We start from the raw sequence: 22,425 nt of genomic DNA on the forward strand, positions 1-22,425 counted from the left end.
CCTACAACCATCTATATTAACCATTTACCTTTGTGGGCCCTCTTTTACAGGCCTACTCGTACGTTGGTTTCGGTACACCTCAACCAACTTTGCTTCTCCTTCTACATTCCATTATGTATTAGATAAATTACGAGCACAAATATATATATATTTATATATATAATATATATACACACACACACAACATACAAAATACACAATACAGCACACTTGCTTATTCACTAAACAATGATTTTTATATTTCACGGATTGTAATAGTTTTATTAAAAAACACCTCACTTAGGCAAAATATAATGGGGTTTAGTTACATTATTTGATCATATATTGCATAAGGATGGCAGACCACACCAGAAAAGACCACGCTAGTATGAAGAGATGTCGGAATTTATCTCTGGTAATCCAGAAAGAGCTATAGAGGAGACCTCATCATTTATACCATTCGTTTTTATAAAGGAATCTCAGCTTTTCCATTCTCCCTTAGTCTAACAGTTGGTTCAGAATAATATAATTAAATCTACATAGTGATTGGCTGGAATACACTTTAAAATAGTGCATACTTGGATTGTTTTGAATAGGTTGGAATATATCCATTGAAGAGATAGCAGTAATCCTATTTGGAGATGCACACATGAACACGTTAGCTAAGCTGGGAGATAAAAAGGATGCACCTAAAATACTAATTAGGAAATAGACAATGGTATATTAGATTTATTTTTAATTTATTTTTACCAGCATTATGATGAACTTCATATGATCTTGTCTGAGTCTGTCAACAACAGCAGGAAGACCCGAAAATTCTGAGCCCAAAGTGAAATCCATCTGTCTTTCCATGTAGTCAATATCTGCATATTGTACATCCTGAAAATGAAATATTTTTGACATATTGATCAAAATATCCACTAAGCTATCAAATGACTGTATAATTATTTAATGATCTGTATGTCTATCCACTTGTCTGCCTAGCTTTCTATTTACCTATTATCATCTGTTTTAAATCTATTCATTTATTATGCAAATAAATGGAAAAAAAAACTTGATCTATGCAGTCAATTCATGCAAGAAGAAATCAAAAAAGAAAGAAAAAAGATAGATAGATAGATAGATAGATAGAAAGAGAGACAGGCAGACAGACAGTGAGACCGTAATCGGTCTGTAAAATATATTAGTGTGTATGTCTAGAACAGTATAATGTTCTAGTTCAAATCTTACATATGGAATCTGAGCTGCAACCATTTCATGATAAAGCTCTTCTATTTCTGTGTGATTCTTATACCCGTAGCGACATAAGTGGAATCCAAGTGACCAATATGCTGGCATGACAGGGCGGCCTACAAGCTGAAATTAAAGAAAGACATAACAATTAAGTAATACTTTTATTCAATTGTAAAAACATGGAGTGCATGTCAAAACTTACATTTGTGTACTGTTGAACCACTGTCTCCGGAGTGGGCCCCAACACAACATAAAAGTCTAAAATCCCTCCGATTGTACGATAAGTAAGGGCTGGTGTAGGTTGCAGAGTTAAATCTAGAAATGCAAGTAACATAGTTCCAATAAATATAAAGGACTTCTAGGTAAATAGAGGAAATTATACAATGTATGTGTAGCATTATAAACTTTAAGCTTAATAAACATATTTTCTATATTATCCAACCTTTAAGCTTTTGAATCAATAAAACCAAAACTGCTTGAGACACTCTAAGTCAATCCTAAAACATTGCTGGAAGCTCTGTATAAGATCAGGACTATCTGTAAGTTAAATTGAACACTGGAAGAATTCTTAAAATACGATTTACTTTCCACCGATATTCTATATTGTACCTGTGTCTACATCGATGCAAACCTGTATCTCAAAAGCTATGTAACTTTCTGAATGCTTAAACAAAATGATAAATGACAGAAGCATGGCATTTCAGCACGGTTTAAACATTCATACAATGTTACTGTAGTTTTAACCCTGCAACTGAAAGCAACATTTTCACAGTGCAGGGTTAAAATACCTGTGGCAGTCTCCATGTCAGCCACTAGAAGTGCTTCCTCAAAAATAGAGTGGAATTCAGCTCTTTCAGATAGGCTCAACTTTTTATTTTTCTGCCTATTCTCACTAGCCTCTCAATACTTTCCTATGGGATTGATTGATAATCTCTGCAAAGGAGACAGGGTCGGCTCCAGAGTGAGCACTACAGTGAAGGAGAAAAGGTAAGTAAACTCATGTCTCTCTTTCACACAAGGAGGATCGGTACGCTAATTAGTTAGCAGGTCACTAGAGCATTGCAAATAAATGTTTGCATTCCTAAGGTTGTAGTGATCTCTTAAACTACAATAAATGTGTTTAGAAATCAGGCTCTGTAAATAAGATACAATGTTCTTTTACTAAATTACATTTTAGTTTCATAAATTTTTATTAGTAAGTCACCTAAAATGTCTCAGAATAGCCCCACTCGTGAAATTAAAGTTTTTAATTCTCTAACCATTGAAAATTGTGGGAGGCATGTATGCTAAACACAGTGAGGCATTTTGTTTTTACATCTTCTTAATAAAAAAAATAATATATATATATATATATATATATATATATATATATATATCAATTCAAATTTGATGAAAGGATTATTATATATAAATGTTTTTTGGGGGCAATTGTACTTTAAGCATTCTTGTGCCATATGTTCTATGTTAGCAGAAATAGGATAAAGGAAGAAAAGGACAGACAAAATATAAATAGAGCTCCTACCCATTGCATTGCTGTTAAGTAGAAACACTCCATGAGCATTGCCATCATTTTCAAGTCCCATGTAGAAGGGATGCACACCATATGAATTTAGTCTATACTGTAAAGAGAACAATAAATAACAGATTTGTAAAGGTTTTAAATATTACTCCTAGTATTAGACTTCTCATGTGTGTGTCAGGTTAAGTTATGTATAACATTTGTAATAATGTAGTAGAAGGTTCTGTGATACTGTTATGTTATGGGTGAAAATTGGATAATAATTATATGTGCTTTTGCATATTTGGATCAAGTGCTACTTTATGCTGGTCCCGCATAAAGTAGACTGTAATTTATAGACTGTAATGTGTAGTTTACCAGTTACTCAAAAGCAATAGTTGCAATTACATATATATTATTACATGATCTACCCAGTGTTTCAATGTGTAGAGCATGGTTTCAAACTCAGTACTGCATGGATGGTGACCTGACCTGTGCATTAATTCTTAATGACCAAGGAGTAATGCACAGGTTACCTGCATACAGCCTGGGTGCCCTAATCTCGGGTAGAACCAGGATACACATGTCCCAATCTACCTGTAATTGCTAGACAGTGGCACCTGCACTACCAACACTACACATACAGTTAAGTCCCACCTTTATTCAATACCTTGCACCAGGGCTGCCCAAAACATAGATCCACAAAGGGTGGAACTACAACTCCATGATGCTTTCCATGCTTTTAGAATAAAAAAAAATGTAAAATATAAAAACTTTAAACATCAACTCCTGCATAAGAACACTATGTAACCTCTATACTACTTTAACACAGTAATTCTAACTTAACACTATAATGCAATGTCAAATATATATTCATCAAGGCAAAGCACATACTATGGGAAAATAATGTAATGAGAAAATAATGGCTTCCGGGTTCTGCAGTTATCATGATGGCAACTGAATCAGCTGTCACCCAGAACTGTAGCTCCTACTCATTGTGGGCAGCACTGGGGCATACAGTATATGTTCCAGTCCAGCTATCACAGTAAAGTCCTTCCCATATCCCCACACTGCCCTATCACAATAAAGTACACATAAACACTCACCCTAACCCTAACAATCATCAAATATTAAATATTAACCCCTACACTATATATCAATGTATACACTATACAGTAGTGTAACACTGCCTTAACTTGCCTAATCTAAAAATATACATAATTGTGCAGCATGCAGGAAAATAATGTAATTTTTAGGTTTTTGAAGGTATTTAAATCACTCAATCTTTAATCTTATGATTTATTATGAGCCCCTCCAAAGCTCCTTGTTTGTTTAATATTCAAACAAAACACAGTTCACTGCTATGTATCTTCTATAAGAGATTTTGTTTTAAACCCATTAACACAAAACATTATAGAAAATGAAGAAGACCATTAAAGAGATTTAATACATGTTTTGAGAACATAAATTTTACTATCTGCTAACAGTCATATTGATTTGTAGATTCAGATGAATGTTATGAACGTATTCTGCTAGTATTAGGCATGTGATGACAGAATGACAGAAGAGATTTACTAAGGCTCTTCACACATAATATAGGTCTAATGATGTAACATTTCAGCAACAGCTATTGTTTTATTTGTTTCTTGAAAGGACTGTTTTCTTTTATAGATGCTCCTTATACATTTTGATAAAAAATAGAATTATGAGTTTTACTAAATAAGCACATATCCACAAACACATAGAAAAAATATAACTAGTGGCAACTAGAAAAAAAATAAAATAAAATATATATATATATATATATATATATATATATATATATATATATATATATATAGTTTCTTATACTTACTGTTGTTAACTACCATTTACTTTTAATAAGCAAACTCCTCGCCTTCTTTGAAAAAAATCACACTTTATTATGCTACTAAAAATGTTGGTATTTAATCTCAGGAATAATGCCAACAAATCAAATATGCATTGTAGGAAGTTATACTTAATTTAGAAACTTATTATTAACCAACCTATTAGAAGTCAGGTTTTGTACAGCCAACATATAAACTGCTTATAATATTTGTTAACATTTGAGGTAAAACCTGAGGGCACAATATATAATAATGTGTACAGATTGACTATCTAAGCTCCTATGTTATATACAATATTATTGATATTAATGTGCAAGGTGATTAAAGATAAGTGTTGCCAGCATATTTATTTGTTTTATATATGATTCAAAGATGGTTGATGAATGCTATTTCTGAAAAAAAAAATATACAACATGGATTCAATCCATTAAAGGGACACCCCACTGTCCAAATACAAAAAAATATATATTATTGTTTAGAAGATCTACCCAAAGGACATACATGTATTTAATTATATAATTCTTAATTGGCAGGATATCTAAATGCAGTTTGCAAAAGCTGCAGTTCTTTTGTCTGCTGCCTTTGCAAGCCCAGCTCCTCGAACCCCACCCAGACTTTGTGTGACTGTCCAATCACAGACTTTTCAATGCAAAGTCTTTGCAAGGCAGGTGCTCTGAGTAATTTCTAGGCCCTTGAGTTTAGCTGCACTAAGATAACCAAACCATTAAGTAACAGGACTGGTTGTCTGATTGAGGGTGTAACAAGTCTAAATTACAAAAGTGTCAATTTCTACCGAAATCTGCACTTTAAAAAATGAAATGAAAGAGGACATACTCTTCACACATTAATAATTTCAGTAAGCTAAATCACTTTTGAGAACTGGAGTGTGCTCATAAATACATACTCCAGGAGGTTGGTCTTTGGCAAATAATCCCCAGGTTATCCAGTTTAATTCATGACGGAATGTTTTATGTTCAGTTTCTCCAAGTCCATAGATATACTGTGATGGTAATCGAGTTGCAATCTGGATAAACATGTCTGAAAAGGTAAAGCCTGGAACCTGCGAATTCCAACTACAAATAAAGTGTGTTAGATATCTTCATATACACATGTTTAGATTACATGCAACATTTATTTTACAATGATTTTACAATTTTCTCTCTCACTTTCTCTCTGATATTTTGTTGGTAGCTTTATATAAGAAAATACTTTGCCTAGCCCACTAAATAAACAGAAATAATACCGAATTCAAACTAATTATATACATATATAATGCTAAAATACCAGAGTATTGCAGTATGCAATTATACCTTTTTTTATTGGACTAACATAATATTTCAAAGACAAGCTTTTGAGAGTTTTCCTCTCTTCCTCAGGTCTGAAGCAATTCTGATCACTCTGATAGAGTTTAACAATTAAAACAACTGATGTTAGAGAAGGGGAGGGAGCAGGGCCGGACTGGCCCACCGGGATACCGGGAAATTTCCCGTGGCACACACTTTGAGGGGGCCGGCAGGCGGCCGCATTGCACGCTGCAGCCTCACCGGTCCGGCGGCACACCTAATGCTGAGGGCTGAGGGAGGAGCATGTCTCTCTACCATGCTCCCTCGCGGTTCCCACAATCCCCAGCACGGATGCTGCTGGGGATTGTGGGAACCGCGAGGGAGCATGGTAGAGAGACATGCTCCTCCCTCCCCCTTCAGCCCTCAGCATTAACAGTGCTGCCGGACCGGCGAGGCTGCAGCGTGCAATGCGGCCGGCCCCCTGACTCCTCTCAGGTGGGTGGGGGGGATGGAAGTGGGGGGTGAATAGAGTGGAGAGTGCCACAGGGAAAGGAGGGAGAAAGAGACAGAGGGGGAGAGTGAGACACAAGGGGAGAAAGAGGGGTGAATAGAGAGAAACAGAGGGGGAGGGAGAGTGCCACAGGGAAAGGAGGGAGAAAGAGACAGAGGGGGAGAGTGAGGCACAAGGGGAGAAAGAGGGGTGAATAGAGAGAGACAGTGCCACAGGGAAAGGGGGGAGAAAGAGACAGAGGGGGGAGAGTGAGACACAAGGGGAGAAAGAGGGGTGAATAGAGAGAGACAGAGGGGGAGGGAGAGTGCCACAGGGAAACTCTAGCCCTGGAGCTACGGGCTAGAGTTCACTCTCACCACTGCGACCACCAGGGATTCCTGGTGGTCCAAGTGGTGAGAGTGAACTCTAGCCCCATACAAACACTGCCCACACACACCATACACATTCACACACTGCCCCCCCATACACACACACAGACTCCCATACACACATTGCCCTACACACACAGCCACCCATACACACATTGCCCCACGCACCCTACACACTGAACCTTTCACACACACTGCACCCCTTACACATTGCACCACTGCTCCTATACCCTACTACAGCCACATATCCCAGCAGACCCCAGGTAAGTTGTCAAACTGTACTTAAACGGTTTGACTACTTACTCTGGGAGCGGGTCCCGGCACTCCTGGCACCATACCCACTACACAGAGCAGTAGTGGTTATTGTGCATGGATTATTTCTTTAAATAATCTATAGGTGCCCCTCCTGAGATCAGGCTCTGGATCCGCCACTGATTTATATTATATATATATATATATATAATTATGCCTATTATATTTACACATATATTAATGTACATTTATATATGCATAATACACTAAGAAATGTCATTGATATGTACAATATGTAATAAGCAGATATTGGCCCAGTCTTGTTGCTAGGTGCATAATCCAGCACAATAACATATTTAAAGTGAAGAGTGCACCCACAGGACCTCAAAATAAACAAGATAACGTCATTTTTTACAGTTGTGCCCTACATACATTCACCATTTCAGTCCCATTACCAAGCTTTCCTTAATATGTCATGGTAGTTGGACTGAAACATTGGTTATATGCAAAGGCACGTCTGCTTAAAATAAATCTGCACTCTTTTTTTTAAGCCTATATGTGCTTTTTTTCACGTTGGAGTAATAATTTTAAGTTATCTTTTCTAACTCTGTATCTGCACACTATGCTGGCGCGACGCATTATGGGGCTGGTAAATATTTTTTTTCCAGGGCTGCTTTTAATTCCCAGTCCGGCCCTGGGAGGGAGGGTGTGATGGGGTGTCGTAAATAGCAGAAGATGTGCCTGAAAGTGAAAGGTGCAGGTTGGCTGAGAATAGCCAGGAAAAGTAAATAAACAGAGGAGAGTCAATAAGCTAGTTTAAAAAATAAAAAATTAAAATAAAAAAAGCAGGGCATGGAAATATATAGATTAGCTGCATATATGTATGTATATAAATGGATCCAATAAAGATGAGGAGATAATATTGAAAAATAACTATATAAGAAATTAAGATGTGTGTTTATATAACATTTTGGTAGTGTGTGAGAAAGCCGGAGTCTACATCAAGTCCTTCATTTCTGGTGTTGAAATGTGTGATCATTTTCATCTCAAATGTCTTTCGTTCATGAGAGTCTTTGAAATTCCCTTTAAGAACATTAATCCTGAGGTTTTGGATGAGGTGACCAGTCTGGGTGAAATGATGACCAACAGGGGTACAATATCTGTTTACCTTGTGGTTCTTGATTGAGTGTCTGTGTAGATTCCTTCTGAAATGCAGCTTAAGGCCAGTTTCTCCAATGTAGCAACCTTTGTCACACACTGTACACACTTTAGTTGCATCCCAGAATGAACCTACACAGACACTCAATGAAGAAGCAGAAGAGCTACTGTAACTTGAATTGCTTAAACATGTAATGGCAGCCATGATAGAAAGGTGTGAGAACACACTTCCTTGCATTTTGCTGTGTAAGGGGCTGCATAGCAACAAGTCTGTCAGAGTACCAATGCCATGATGTCCCCTGTCCACTACTGAAAAGTCCTACAATAGGGATGAGCTACAGAATTTGAAGCAATGGAAGAAGATTGGCTGGTCTGATGAATCAAGTGGATGCTTGGCTGTATGTGCATTATTTAGCTGGGGAAGAGATTGCAAATGGATGCACTATGGGAAGAAGGCAGCCAGTGGAGGCATTGTTATGCCTTGGGCAATTTCTGGGAAACCTTGGGTTCTGACATTCATGAGGATGTTACTTTGACACATACCACCTACCTAGAGATTATTGCAGACCACACACACCCCTTCAAGGCAATGAAGCAGGATAATGCACCCTGCCACACTGAAATTATTCAGGAATGGGTTAAGGAACATGACAAAAAGTTGAAGGTGTTACTTTGGCCTCCAAATTCCCCAGATCTCAATCTGACTGAGCATCTGTGGGTTGTGCTGTGAAAACAAATTCAATCCATGGCAGCCCCACCTCGCAACTTGCAGGACTTAAAGGATCTTCTTCTAATGTCTTGGTGCCAGGTACTACAGGACACATTCAGAGGTCTTGCAGTGTCCATGCCCTGACCCATCAAAGCTGTTCTGGCACCATGAGGGTGACCTAAATTATATTAGGAAGGTAGATTTAATGTTGCAGCTGATTGGTGTATATGCAAGAAGGACTTCTCAAAGTTCAACTTGATACGCACATAGTGCACAATATTAATTATTGTATTTCCATGTAGTGAATTTTACCATGTTTAATCACACCACAATCTTTTTGATACCGAGCTATATGCTCTCAGAGAGACTTCACTTTCCAATGGTGCCATGGTGATGAGACCCACAAGTTTGAAACTGGTCACTGATCATTTGGTGTCACAGCCCATGGTTTGGTTTAAGAAAAGCTGTAATTAAAATAATGTCCATTGCCAAGGGTAACTGCAGAAATGCAGTATGAAGTCTAAAACACAATGCCTGTCTGTGCTCATTTGCATGTCAAGTTGGGAATTCTAGGATAGTTGTGGAAACATAATTTCTCATGTTTCTATGATCAAGAAGTACTTAGCAAAGTTGAGATGTGTAGGTGATAATAATAGTAATAATATAACGTATTTATAACAATCAGAAAACAGTATTCTGTTCTTTGTAAGACTGGACTTTTGTAGTGTGATGCCATTAGAATATTAAACAGATGTTTTAACATGAAAATATCAACATTACTTACACAATGGTACCAGTGCTTCTTCTTTTAATTTGGATTCCAAAAGGATTGTTTACAATTTCAACATCATACATCCGTTGCTGTTCTGTACTTGTTGGCCTACTTGGGGTTCTAATCGGCACAGGGACTTCATATCTGCTGTTGTTTGGATCATCAATCTATTTTCATAGGACAAAAATATTCATTAAAATACTTTGTCTATTTTTTATTTATTCATAGTTGTATTTAAAGCAAACAAAATATAAGTGGAGCTTCAGTTTACCTTTTCAGACAGTGATATTGTAAACCTGGACAAGATGCTATTACAATAATCTGCAAATAATAAACAATAAACAGGCAAATCTAAGTGCAGATGGTTTTCACAGAAAATATGTGTGAGAAAATAATAGATGGGTAACTCACAAACATAGAGCCAATAATACACTTGGCTCTGGTGGAAAGCGCCTCTGGATCTTTTAAGGGTGATCCCACACCTTCTTTCAATCTCCTCCTGGTCTCCTCCACTTTGAACCAATATGATAGGAATAGAGAAGGGCAGCTCCAAGGAAGGTTGTAACAAAATGTATTTATATATGTAAAAAATATTCAATATAAAATGATTCAAAAACGCGTTTCGCCAGTAACTGGCTTCCTCAGTTGGTCTGGTGTACCTTGTGTCCTTGTGCACGAGGACACAAGGTACACCAGACCAACTGAGGAAGCCAGTTACTGGCGAAACGCGTTTTGGACTCATTCTACATAGATATTATTTTATTGATCTTTGAATCATTTTATATTGAATATTTTTTACATATATAAATACATTTTGTTACAACCTTCCTTGGAGCTGCCCTTCTCTATTCCTATCATATTGGTTCAAAGTGGAGGAGACCAGGAGGAGATTGAAAGAAGGTGTGGGATCACCCTTAAAAGATCCAGAGGCGCTTTCTACCAGAGCCAAGTGTATTATTGGCTCTATGTTTGTGAGTTACCCATCTATTATTTTCTCACACATATTTTCTGTGAAAACCATCTGCACTTAGATTTGCCTGTTTATTGTTTATTATTTGCAGATTATTGTAATAGCATCTTGTCCAGGTTTACAATATCACTGTCTGAAAAGGTAAACTGAAGCTCCACTTATATTTTGTTTGCTTTGCATGTTCTATGTTGTGAAGGTTAAGGGATTCCTTCACTTAAGTGTAAGAGCTCACTTTCACCTTACTGTCACTGTGGGCACCCCTTCCCTTTTTTTTTTTATAACATAGTTGTATTTAAGGCAAGCTAAAGTAATAAAGCGGGAGACACAATTTAATGCATCTTGTAAAAAGATCTGGTTGATTTAGGCAAAACACATCACAGACAATGCTTAAAATATAAACATCTGACAAAAAAATGTAAATAGTACAAAGTATGATGACAGCACTTCCAAGACCAGCACAGGAATGTGGAACTACTGCTTTCATGGATATTATTGGACATAATTACCACAATTTTGCTAATGTAGTAAAAACATAACTATGCAACAAAAAACAAGAAACAAGTGCAAAATATCAGTATAGATGCCAGTGAAGGCTCATCCAAAGGGGCTTGAGTGGAGACTTCCCATGAGTGGAGGCATGCTATTAGCCTCTCTATTCAGGAGCCGCCATTGGCTGATAACAGACGGTGGGGTTACAGTGCCCACAGGAGAAGCCATCTTGAAAGTAACACAGAGAGAGCACCAAATCTCCTGACCCCTGCCAAATGTAAGTGGATAATATATTTTTCTGTCCCCCAATAGCCCTAGTGACTGCCTGAGGGCTGAGTAAGGGAATTGAATCAAATATATAATATATAGAAAGCAAGAGAAGTTGAGGGTGACAAGGTAATTTGGAAATTTTTGTCAAAGAGCACTGTGCTTCCTGTCACTAATAGTCTTAATAACTCCTACTGCACAAACACACCATCTTCATGCTGTGGCTAGTTAAAAATGTGTGAAGTTTCAAACTGCAGGACTGGGGCTGTGACACTGAAAACTGATCTGATTTTCTGTTTTAAGCTGTAATGATTGCTAATTCTGTAAACCATGTTGGCTTTTTTTTTCTAGGCCCCATATTACCACTGCATAATAATTATATTAGCAGATGCAAAGATACTAAGGCATCTATCAGTATTTTGATGCATTAACCATGTGCACACTGTGTGCAGAGTGTTAATGAAGTAGCTGACATGTCTCATAACAGTATCCACATTAAATTCAGAGCTAACGTTACTATAACAGGAGCACTGCTAAAGATTAGATCATGTAAAGGAGATCTAGGAGATAGCTATGAACAGTGAGAGCTAGAGCATTAAACAGAGACATGTACTGTGTGGGGATATCCTTATTGCAGTTCTGTGTTATCATCATCACAGTGATCCTGGATGTGTATAGATAGTTATGAGGAGCTCGTTATTGTGCCCTCTGTGTGTTGTGTCTCTGTATTTTACTCAACTTTAACTGTCGCATCCCTATCTCTATAGTCTACTCAGCTCTGTGTATTGTATAGGCATATTTGTATTGTGCACAGCTGTGTGTATATATCTCATTTTTTTTCCCCAGATCTGTTTGTGGTATGGCTACTGCTGTATTGTACTCAGGTCTATGTATTTTATAGGTATTTTTATGTTCTGCTCAGCTTGTTTTATTGTATGAGCATCTCTGTATGCTCTGCTTTCTGTATTGTATCTATATCTATGTACTGTATAAGTCAAATTCATGGAGAGAGTCTGAAGCATCTTAAAACTTCACCAACCGCCACTGATGTAGGTTATATTACAGATACAATAAACTCACAATAAAAGTCTAATATCAAGATCAAAAAGCATGAATATCAAACTTTGAATTCCACGGATTTTACTTAAAAGACCACTATAGATACCCATACCACTTCATCTCAGTGAAGTTGACTGCAATGTAGACATTCCAGTTGTTATAAAACTGTAATGTTTATTTTGCAGGGTTAAATCTACCCCAAGTAGATGTCTTCCATAAAACCACAAGAGACACTTCTCATGCACTGACTGAGTAAAACTCGGTAATGTGACAAGAAAGCTAATAGGAAAGCACAGCGCTTGAGCATCAAGTCCCTAATTCTTCTATGAGGAGCAGTGGATTGGACCATAACAAGAGCGGGACATCCCTGCTCGATGATGTCACAGGAAGAAGGGAAGTCTCAGCACTGGAAAAATGTGAAAAAAATATATTACTGCAAAAGGGAGGAGGAGAAGTAATATTACTAGGGACAGGTTTGTATTCCTACAGTTATAATTACTCTTAACAGAAAATGTCATGAAATTATAGATGTTGCAGTAGAACAATGTTTTGGGACAAATATTTAAAGAATGCGCCAAAAAAGTGATTTTGTTTCAGATACTGAGTGCTAAAGTGACATTATTATTCTAAACATCATGTTTAAATGTGTGTTCCTCTGAGATAATATGACCTCCATCCTATTAAGCAGAAGTAACTGTTTGGATTTAGAATTTATTTATTTAGATTTCTCAATTATTTTATTACTAGTAGTGCAGCAGTATATTTTTTAATATGTATTCTGTATGTATATATAAGATAGATAGATAGATAGATAGATATACACACAATTTATATATTTGTGCATTTATTGATAAATTTTATAAATTGGAATGCTTACCTTAAATTGTAGCATATTATTTTCATGGTAAATCACAGTGAGACGCAGTGTTTCTATTGTAGGAGAGTCTGAACCATATCTTGAAAAAGGTTGTGCATTATTTAAAATTGCTGTAATGCCAGTTGAGGTAACTACAACATTGCTAACAGTATACCCGTATGTTTGAGGATAGAAACAAGATGGCACCACAGATGATGAGGGTACCTGTAAAATGTAAAGATATATTAAATACTCCACATGAGAAAATTATTAATGATTAATTTCTTTAAACTTTGATATTTGAAATACAAGAAAATTAAAGACATAGGAACATTCTGAGCTACTATGAAATAAAAATAAATCAACAATTATTAAATTAACTATAGCTTAAATTTAGAAGAAGGATGTTGTACATTTAAGAATTACCTTATTTGTGAGATATACTAGTCTTAAATATTCTTTATCTTTGAACACTGGTTAATATACATAATGTCCAACAATTACACATTTTTATAATTTTATATATGTTTGAAAACAGCCTTCATTATGCAAATTCTGAAGAAAAAAAAAATTAACCAGTACCACGATTTTCAACATAAATCCTCCATGTACTCGTGCTAAATATGTATCAGTTTACACAGAAAATCTCAAAGTGCAAAAGGGTGTTGAATTGAAACCCATTTATTTTAAAATTCATGAATACTATTTATTTTAGGCTTAGTAATAACATCTCATTTTAGTTAGCTACTGCTTGTAGGCCTTCAAAATGGTTCTTGAATAATATTAGAACAAATGTATTCATAACTATTTTTTAATATATTAACTTGACTTGTTTCAAATAATGATACTAGTGTAAAATTTGGCTTATGTAAATTTGTTAAAAAGTTTAAATATGTTCCACATACATCAAAAGTGCAACCTCGTTGTTCACATTGTTCTTTACTCGCACTTTCTTCTGGGTAACAATCAAATCTTTCCAAGTATTGATTCCATTCCAAAGTGTATGATCCTCCGAGAACTAATTGAAGACCCTTTATGTTTGCAATCTGCCGTACAAAGAGCATATAATCAAAATTACATTTTCAGTAAAAGGATATTTACTAATGTAACTACACTACACTAGTGCTATAGGCGAAATGTAAAAAGCTTAACTTAATAAAGAAAAATGTAATGTATTTCAATTAAAAGTAAAATATATGGATACTCTACTTCCCAAAATCAATTGTATGTTTCATATGAGTATCAAGTTTAAAACAATTATATTTCTAAAAAGTACTGATTACAGATTGATATATTTTCTTACTGTAGAGCAGTGACTTTTAAAAATGTTTTACTAAAGTTTGGGTACAATCCAGATCAGCAAAATTTTGTAAAAATAACCAAATTTCAACCCAGTGTGCAATTCCAATGTTTAATAAAATTTAGACCAGTTGATTTTGTTTATTTCAACCAAATGATCACATCCAATATGTTCTCATTTAGTGCCTACTATAATATCTGTAATTCTAATATTTGAGTCTGATCTAAAATGTAGGATTTACATACTTATCAAACACAAAATTTTATAAGATTCACTCTGTACAAATCTGATAGAAAACATGCTTGCAAAATAAATTACCCTAGTTTTTGCATGTGAACCTACAAGAGATTTCACAATATTTGTCCAGAAGTAGTACTATTACTTGTAGTCAATGGGCAATGGTAGAAAAAGAAAATAAATGAATAAACAAAATTAATTTAATAAATACACAACGAATATTATATAATTCAGTAACCTAAAAATAAGGTGTTTTCATTATTCTAGCTTACGCCCATCGAGCTAACAAATATGTGCCTTTTACTTTTTCTGTATAGTTATCATTGTATTTGAGTGTTGATTTTTTATTTTAATTATTCAGCTCTGAATTTCAGAGGTTTGGTTGCATCTGGACATGGGAAAATCCAGTAAACATTCCAATAAGTTCTGAGCTTGTATTGCAAAATCCAAACACTGATAAGTATACTGTTTTGAATGTCTGGATTATGATGTGCAAATGCCACTGAGTGATACCAGATTAGTTTTGTTAATGCAGACTGTGGACACTTGGACTTTAGTGAGCAAGCTTATTAACCATTGTGAACTGTATTCCAATATATTATTTATATATATACACACACACACACACACACACACAATACCAGTAGAGAGCACTCAGGAGTCTTTCAAGGTAAATTTCATCTGTTGCTTTATTGAGCAATTACAAATTCACACAACGTTCCAGTCGACATTTCAGTCTGTAAAATACTTTTTTAAAGTATTTTACAGACTGAAACGTCGCGCATGCGCAATCGAATTTCAATGGGGAAATGAGCGACGCTGGAGGTCCTCACACAGCGTGAGGACGTCCAGCGACGCTCTAGCAAGGAAAATCCTTGCTATAAATCAGGAAGTTCCCTCTATTGGCTGTCTAGTAGACAGCCACTAGAGGTGGAGTTAACCCTGCAAGGTAATTATTGCAGTTTATAAAAAACTGCAATAATTACACTTGCAGGGTTAGGAGTAGTGGGAGTTGGCACCCAGACCACTCCAATGGGCAGAAGTGATCTGGGTGCCTGGAATGTCCCTTTAATACATCTTCGATACACAAAAGAAGTGATCATAAATATAACTGACTAAACTATATACATATTCGAGATATATTATATATACTTATCTCCTGATCAATGATTGACATACACAGATATATAATTTGCACAATAAAGAACAGTTATTAAAGTAGTCATGAAATGTTACTGATTCCTTGCAAATCAATGTCTTGTGTTTATATACCATATGTGCAAATTGTGTGCGTATAAATACCTGTTGAACTGAATCATATGTGATTTGAGGTGTTGCGGATTCCACAATGCCATTTTTTTTTATCACAAGATCGCTGATAGGCTTTGACAGTCCGTGGATTTGTATTTCTTCAAATTTCAAATTATTTGGATCAACATACACTGAATGTGTTGCATTGAGGTTCAAATAATTCTAAAATAAAAAGGACCGATTTTACAATCTATGTTACACAAACCATTTATTTTACGAATCATAAAACTACCTATTAGTCTTGTGCATGGTGACAAATTGTATTAAACATTATTCATAGTTTAAGTGGGAAGATGTAAGCCTAACCAGTAGAGGGAAAAAGAGGAGGAACAGTAAAAATATTTATATATTTGTCAAATATATAATATATACTTGTATGTTTTTACAGGGCCGCCATCAGGGGGTGACAACCGTGACAGTTGTCACGGGCCCGGCGGCCCTGGGGGGCCCGGACTGCTCTGGCAGTCCTGGGCCCCACTTTCCCTCCCTGCACACATAGATCGCGAATATCGCGATCTATGTGTGCAGCCGCGGGCCCCCGGCTCCCTGTTACCGCAGAGGGGGCCCAGGCCTCCAGCCTCTTCTCTTCTCCTCCCTGCTAATAACTCTCGCGAGACCCGGTTGCCATGGCAACGCTCCGCGGGTCTCGCGAGAGTTATTGGAGGAGAGAAGAGGAGAAGCTGGAGGCCTGGGCCCACTCTGCGGTAACAGGGAGCCGGGGGGCCCCACCATGCCACCGGACCACCGGGGATGGAATCTCCCCCCTCCCTAGACACAGGTAAGCAGGGAGGGGGGAGAAACAATTTAATTAATTACATTTTTTTTTTTTTTTTTTAAATAATGTTAAAATGACCCCCCCTCTCCCTCCTCATTGCAAATTTACACACACACACTACATACACTGACACAACACACACACACACACTGCATACACTGACACAACACACACACACACACTACATACACTAACACACACTACATACACTGACACAACACACACACTGCACATACCAACACAACACACACTGCATACACTAACACAACACACACTCTGCATACACTGACACAACACACTCTGCATGCACTGACACAACACACACTGCATACACTTACACAACCCACACTTTGCATACATTGACACAACACACTCACCGCATACACTAACACAACACACACACCGCATACACTAACACAACACACACCGCATACACTGACACAACACACACACCGCATACACTAACACAACACACACACCGCATACACTAACACAACACACACACACTGCATACACTGACACAACACACACTCTGCATACACTGACACAACACACTGCATACACTAACACAACACACACTGCATACACTAACACAACACACTCTGCATACACTGACACAACACACACTGCATACACAAACACACACACTGCATACACTAATACAACACACACTGCATACACTAACACACACAGTGCATACACTAATACAATACACACACTGCATTCACTAATACAACATGCACTCTGCATACACTACACACTAACACACTCACTGCATCCACTATACTGACACACACTCTGCATTCGCTACACATTACCACACTCTGCATTCACTACACTAACACACACTCTGCATCCGCTACACACTAACACACTCTGCATTCACTACACTAACACACACTGTGCATCCGCTACACACTAACACACTCTCTGCATTCACTACACTAACACAGACTCTGCATCCGCTACACACTAACACACTCTCTGCATTCACTACACATTAACACACTCTCTGCATTCACTACACATTAACACACTCTCTGCATTCACTACACTAACACACTCTCTGCATTCACTACACTAAGACACTCTCTGCATTCACTACACATTAACACACTCTCTGCATTCACTACACATTAACACACTCTCTGCATTCACTACACTAACACACTCTCTGCATTCACTACACTAACACACTCTCTGCATTCACTACACTAACACACTCTCTGCATTCACTACACTAAGACACTCTCTGCATTCACTACACATTAACACACACTCTGCATTCACTACACATTTACACACACACTACATTCATTACACTGACACACTCTGCATTCACTACACCCTAACACACACTCTGCATTTATTACACACTAACACACACTCTGCATTCACTAAACTATGCACACACTCTGGATTCACTATACTGACACACACTCTGCATTCACTACACTAACATACACTCTGCATCACCTGTACACACAGCATCCACTACACAAACATCCTGTATTCACAGTACACACACTACATCCACCACAAATTGAAACATTCTGCATTCACTATACACAGACACTGTGTCTAATACACACACTACATCCACTACATACACTGCATCCACTAAACACATTTCATCTAGTTCATACAAACACTACATCCACTACACAAACACACACTACATCACTGTACACACACTACATCCACTACTCAAACACTCTCTGCATTCACTACACATTAACACTCTGCATTCACTACACTAACACACACTCTGCATCCGCTACACACTAACACACCCTCTGCATTCACTACACATTAACACACACTCTGCATTCACTACACATTTACAAACACTCTGCATTCGCTGCACTAACACACACACACTACATTCATTACACTGACACACTCTGCATTCACTACACACTAACACACACTCTGCATTCATTACACACTAACACACACTCTGCATTCACTAAACTATGCACACACTCTGCATTCACTAAACTATGCACACACTCTGGATTCACTATACGACACACACTCTGCATTAACTGTACACACAGCATCCACTACACAAACATCCTGTATTCACAGTACACACACTACATCCACCACAAATTGAAACACTCTGCATTCACTATACACAGACACTGCGTCTAATACACACACTACATCAACTACAGACACTGCATCCACTAAACACATTTCATCTAGTACATACAAACACTACATCCACTACACAAACACACACTACATCACTGTACACACACTACATCCACTACTCAAACACACTCTGCGTTCACTATACACACTGCATCTGCTACACTAACACACTCTGCATTCACTGCACAAACAGTATCTAATACACACAAACACTACATCCATTACACACATTCTAATTCACTTACACTATACACACCACATTCAGTCCCGCATCATTGTCAGCGGACTAGGTAGGGCGTGGGCGGGCCCGGGAGGGAGGGGTCGGGTGGGGGGGGGGCCCAGACCTTGTGCTTTGTCAGGGGCCCCAAAATTTCTGATGGCAGCCCTGTGTTTTTATTACTGCTATTTTGTCCTTTTTTTAGTCACTTCTCACTTGATTTGTGAGTAAAATAAAAATTTAGATTAGATTCATTAGCTGCAATCATATTTTTCTCAAACAATTATCCTTTTTGTTTGATACCATGGACAAAACTCCAAATCACAAAACAAACGAAAAAGTTTCAGCCATTGCCAGGTTTTTTTTTTTTTTGTGATTTGTCCATGTAGCGTTTAGAATTTTGGGAATTCATGAGAATCACCAGTCATCCACATTTCAGATCAATTACAATTCATTTGAAGCAGAATGTACATACATACCTACGATCTAGGTGAATGATTAAATGGATACATTCCACTTTGTAGTACAGAAATAAAAACATATAAAATTGATTTGATGTATAAATATATATTTATTGGCTTTTTTCCATGTGATATAAAAAGCATGTTTAAGTGACCGTTTTAAGAAATGTAGATTTTTCTCACTCTTAAAATCCAATTTGAATAATGAAATAGAATAAAAAAATACTTATTTACAAACCACTGAAATAGTATATTTCTGCACCATAAAATTGCATATGTAAGGTTTAATATGTTAAACTGATGAGGAACCTCAAACCTTTTACTAGTCAAATTTATTCCATTGCATTATTAATACATTATTTGAAAAAACAAAAACAGATCCTACTTACTGAACCAGCAGAAAATTCATAATAAATGTAAATGCCCCTTTGGAATCCATCTAATAAATAAGTAAAATGTGTTAAAACAATATATTTATTTTGGTTTGTACATTTGTTTACAAGTATTTGCTGGTTTAAAAAAAATGTCAAATAATCCATGCTTTAATTTGCAACAAACAATTTGATATAGTAAAGAAAATTGACATCATTAAAAATGTTAAACAATTGAACTAAAAATATTTAGTCTAATCAGATCAGATACTATATTTCAAGAAAGCCTGTATAATTTAATATATATTTTTTTTAGAAATTCTTACCGATGCTTACTCCATCATCCCAGAAAAGTTGTCCTTTTGCTTCTTCATTTTGATCCAACGCAACAAGAAGCTTCAATGGATTCTTACGGCTGTAAGAAGAAACATCGCTTAATTAAGACCTTTCTGTGTGGTTTGTGACTTTCTGTGAGGGTTTATTCAAATAATGAATCTAACAAAATGGCAGTAGCAGATTCTTAATTTTGATATGTCTGCCATTCAATAGAGCAGTCTAAGCACAATCACCACATAACCAATTGTAGTGGTTATGGTGCTAGCAGACTACTGGTGCCATCTTCTGTTTCTGTGTTTCACTATTTATGTCACCAGGTGGCTGCAGCTTGGCCTCTCATTTGCCATACTGGAAATGTGCAAGTCACACTTCTTCATAAGCAATGATCATTTCACCCAAATGTGGATGCTACTGATTAGATGAGCATGTCAGCCAACCAATGCCATACACATATATGCAAAATTTACATTGCTAATGCAAAATGCTAATACAAAAATGTCAGTTCCATAATTGCCTTGGGAATCCAAGGTTTAAGTCAAACCATTCCAAAATGGTTTGAAATGGAGCCGGGAATGCAATGCAATTACTACAAAGGACTGTATTTGTTAAGGAGCATTTCTGATTTTCCAAGCACATAGTATCAGGGCTCTGTTTATGAACCCTACCAGAAAGAACATTATACCTATGGTTAGATCTAATTCAACTATCTAATTAACAATGTTCATGTTATCCAAGGTTCATTGTGTATTATTAGTGCCCATTACATTATGTTGACCACTTCCCTCCTAACAGCATGAATATTATTGCATTGCAAATTAATGCAAAACATGCATTTGACCTGAATTGCTTCTCTGTAGGACGGTAAAATGCAGCAATGAAACTTTTCCCACAGTCTGTAATAATTTTTCTCTGGCAAAATTCTTGCCTGCTCTCTGGTAACCAATAAAAGGTTATGATTGCTTGGATTTTCCGGAGTGAAAAAAAATATATATACATATATATTTTTTTAATGCTCCTCCTCGTTTTCTCTATATTGGTTACTTATTTGAACCAAATGGCTTGAAATTGTACTTATCAGCATATTGGAAAATATGTACATAATATTTATTTAGCAGTGCACTGATTAGCACATTTTTGTTCCTATTTGGTTCGTCCAAATAATTTCCCAGGATAATTTTTATGGACGATATTAGAACAAGCTGAACTGCAGCATTGATTTCTATCTCAAACAATTTTTTTTTTACCCGGAATGAGTGATTTGGCTGATCTGAATTTTTACAAAGTGCCCACGTCTACTTCTACCCAAACAATCACAGCACACTTATTTTACATATTTGTGAAGCATATATAATATTGTGAAGCACTGCAGAATTAGCTGGCGCTATATAAATACCAATAATAACAATATTTATATATATATATATATATATATATATATATATATATATATTATACAATTTAAATGAATGTGTCTTGTATATTTTATCAATGAGTCTTGTATATGTTATCATACTTATAAATTACAAATATACTCACCTAAGCTGTGTATTTAAGGCAGGTGCTTGTAATGGTAAAATATATCCACCCCGTACATGTAGATTTATATGTTCAAGAGGTGCTGGCAAGTCAACCCATTTACCACGTTCAGTAACTTTCACACCCTAAAGAGAAATTAATCACTTTTTTATTAACAAATTTATTAGCATGTTATCTTCTAATTAATGTATTTTGAATGACCTATACCACTGTGAAATACAGATTATAGAGTTGTAAAGCATACTTTGTTGCCAACTTTTAATTTTATTTATTATGCATAAATTGAATAAATACTCAAAATAGAGTTGCCAGAAAGATTCTCTCTGAACTATTTTGTTTGTAAAGATTAGCTGTAACTTTATATATACATCAGAGGAATACTTAGGTCACTTGGCAGGATGTGTTCCACTCCCTCCAAATTGTTGTGTTTTTTGTGTGTCGTCCCACTT

At 36.4% G+C, this 22,425-nt stretch overlaps 1 protein-coding gene across 2 annotated transcripts in view; it reads right to left on the minus strand.

Annotated features, from left to right (window-relative positions):
- Window positions 1-22,425, minus strand: part of SI (sucrase-isomaltase) — a 269,528-nt gene that overhangs the window by 32,548 nt on the left and 214,555 nt on the right. For both annotated transcript variants that reach the window (XM_063442609.1, XM_063442610.1), the window contains exons 44-55: window positions 21,977-22,101; window positions 20,431-20,519; window positions 20,123-20,172; window positions 16,112-16,282; window positions 14,178-14,318; window positions 13,294-13,497; window positions 9,644-9,798; window positions 5,483-5,651; window positions 2,735-2,831; window positions 1,415-1,527; window positions 1,210-1,335; window positions 730-858 (exon numbers count right to left, since the gene is read on the minus strand). In XM_063442609.1, coding sequence (XP_063298679.1) covers window positions 730-858; window positions 1,210-1,335; window positions 1,415-1,527; window positions 2,735-2,831; window positions 5,483-5,651; window positions 9,644-9,798; window positions 13,294-13,497; window positions 14,178-14,318; window positions 16,112-16,282; window positions 20,123-20,172; window positions 20,431-20,519; window positions 21,977-22,101 — 1,569 coding nt within the window. The remainder of the gene's footprint in view (window positions 1-729; window positions 859-1,209; window positions 1,336-1,414; window positions 1,528-2,734; window positions 2,832-5,482; window positions 5,652-9,643; window positions 9,799-13,293; window positions 13,498-14,177; window positions 14,319-16,111; window positions 16,283-20,122; window positions 20,173-20,430; window positions 20,520-21,976; window positions 22,102-22,425) is intronic.

Source organism: Pelobates fuscus, chromosome 2, assembly GCF_036172605.1.
Source record: "Pelobates fuscus isolate aPelFus1 chromosome 2, aPelFus1.pri, whole genome shotgun sequence".
In the NCBI taxonomy this organism is placed as follows: domain Eukaryota; kingdom Metazoa; phylum Chordata; class Amphibia; order Anura; family Pelobatidae; genus Pelobates; species Pelobates fuscus.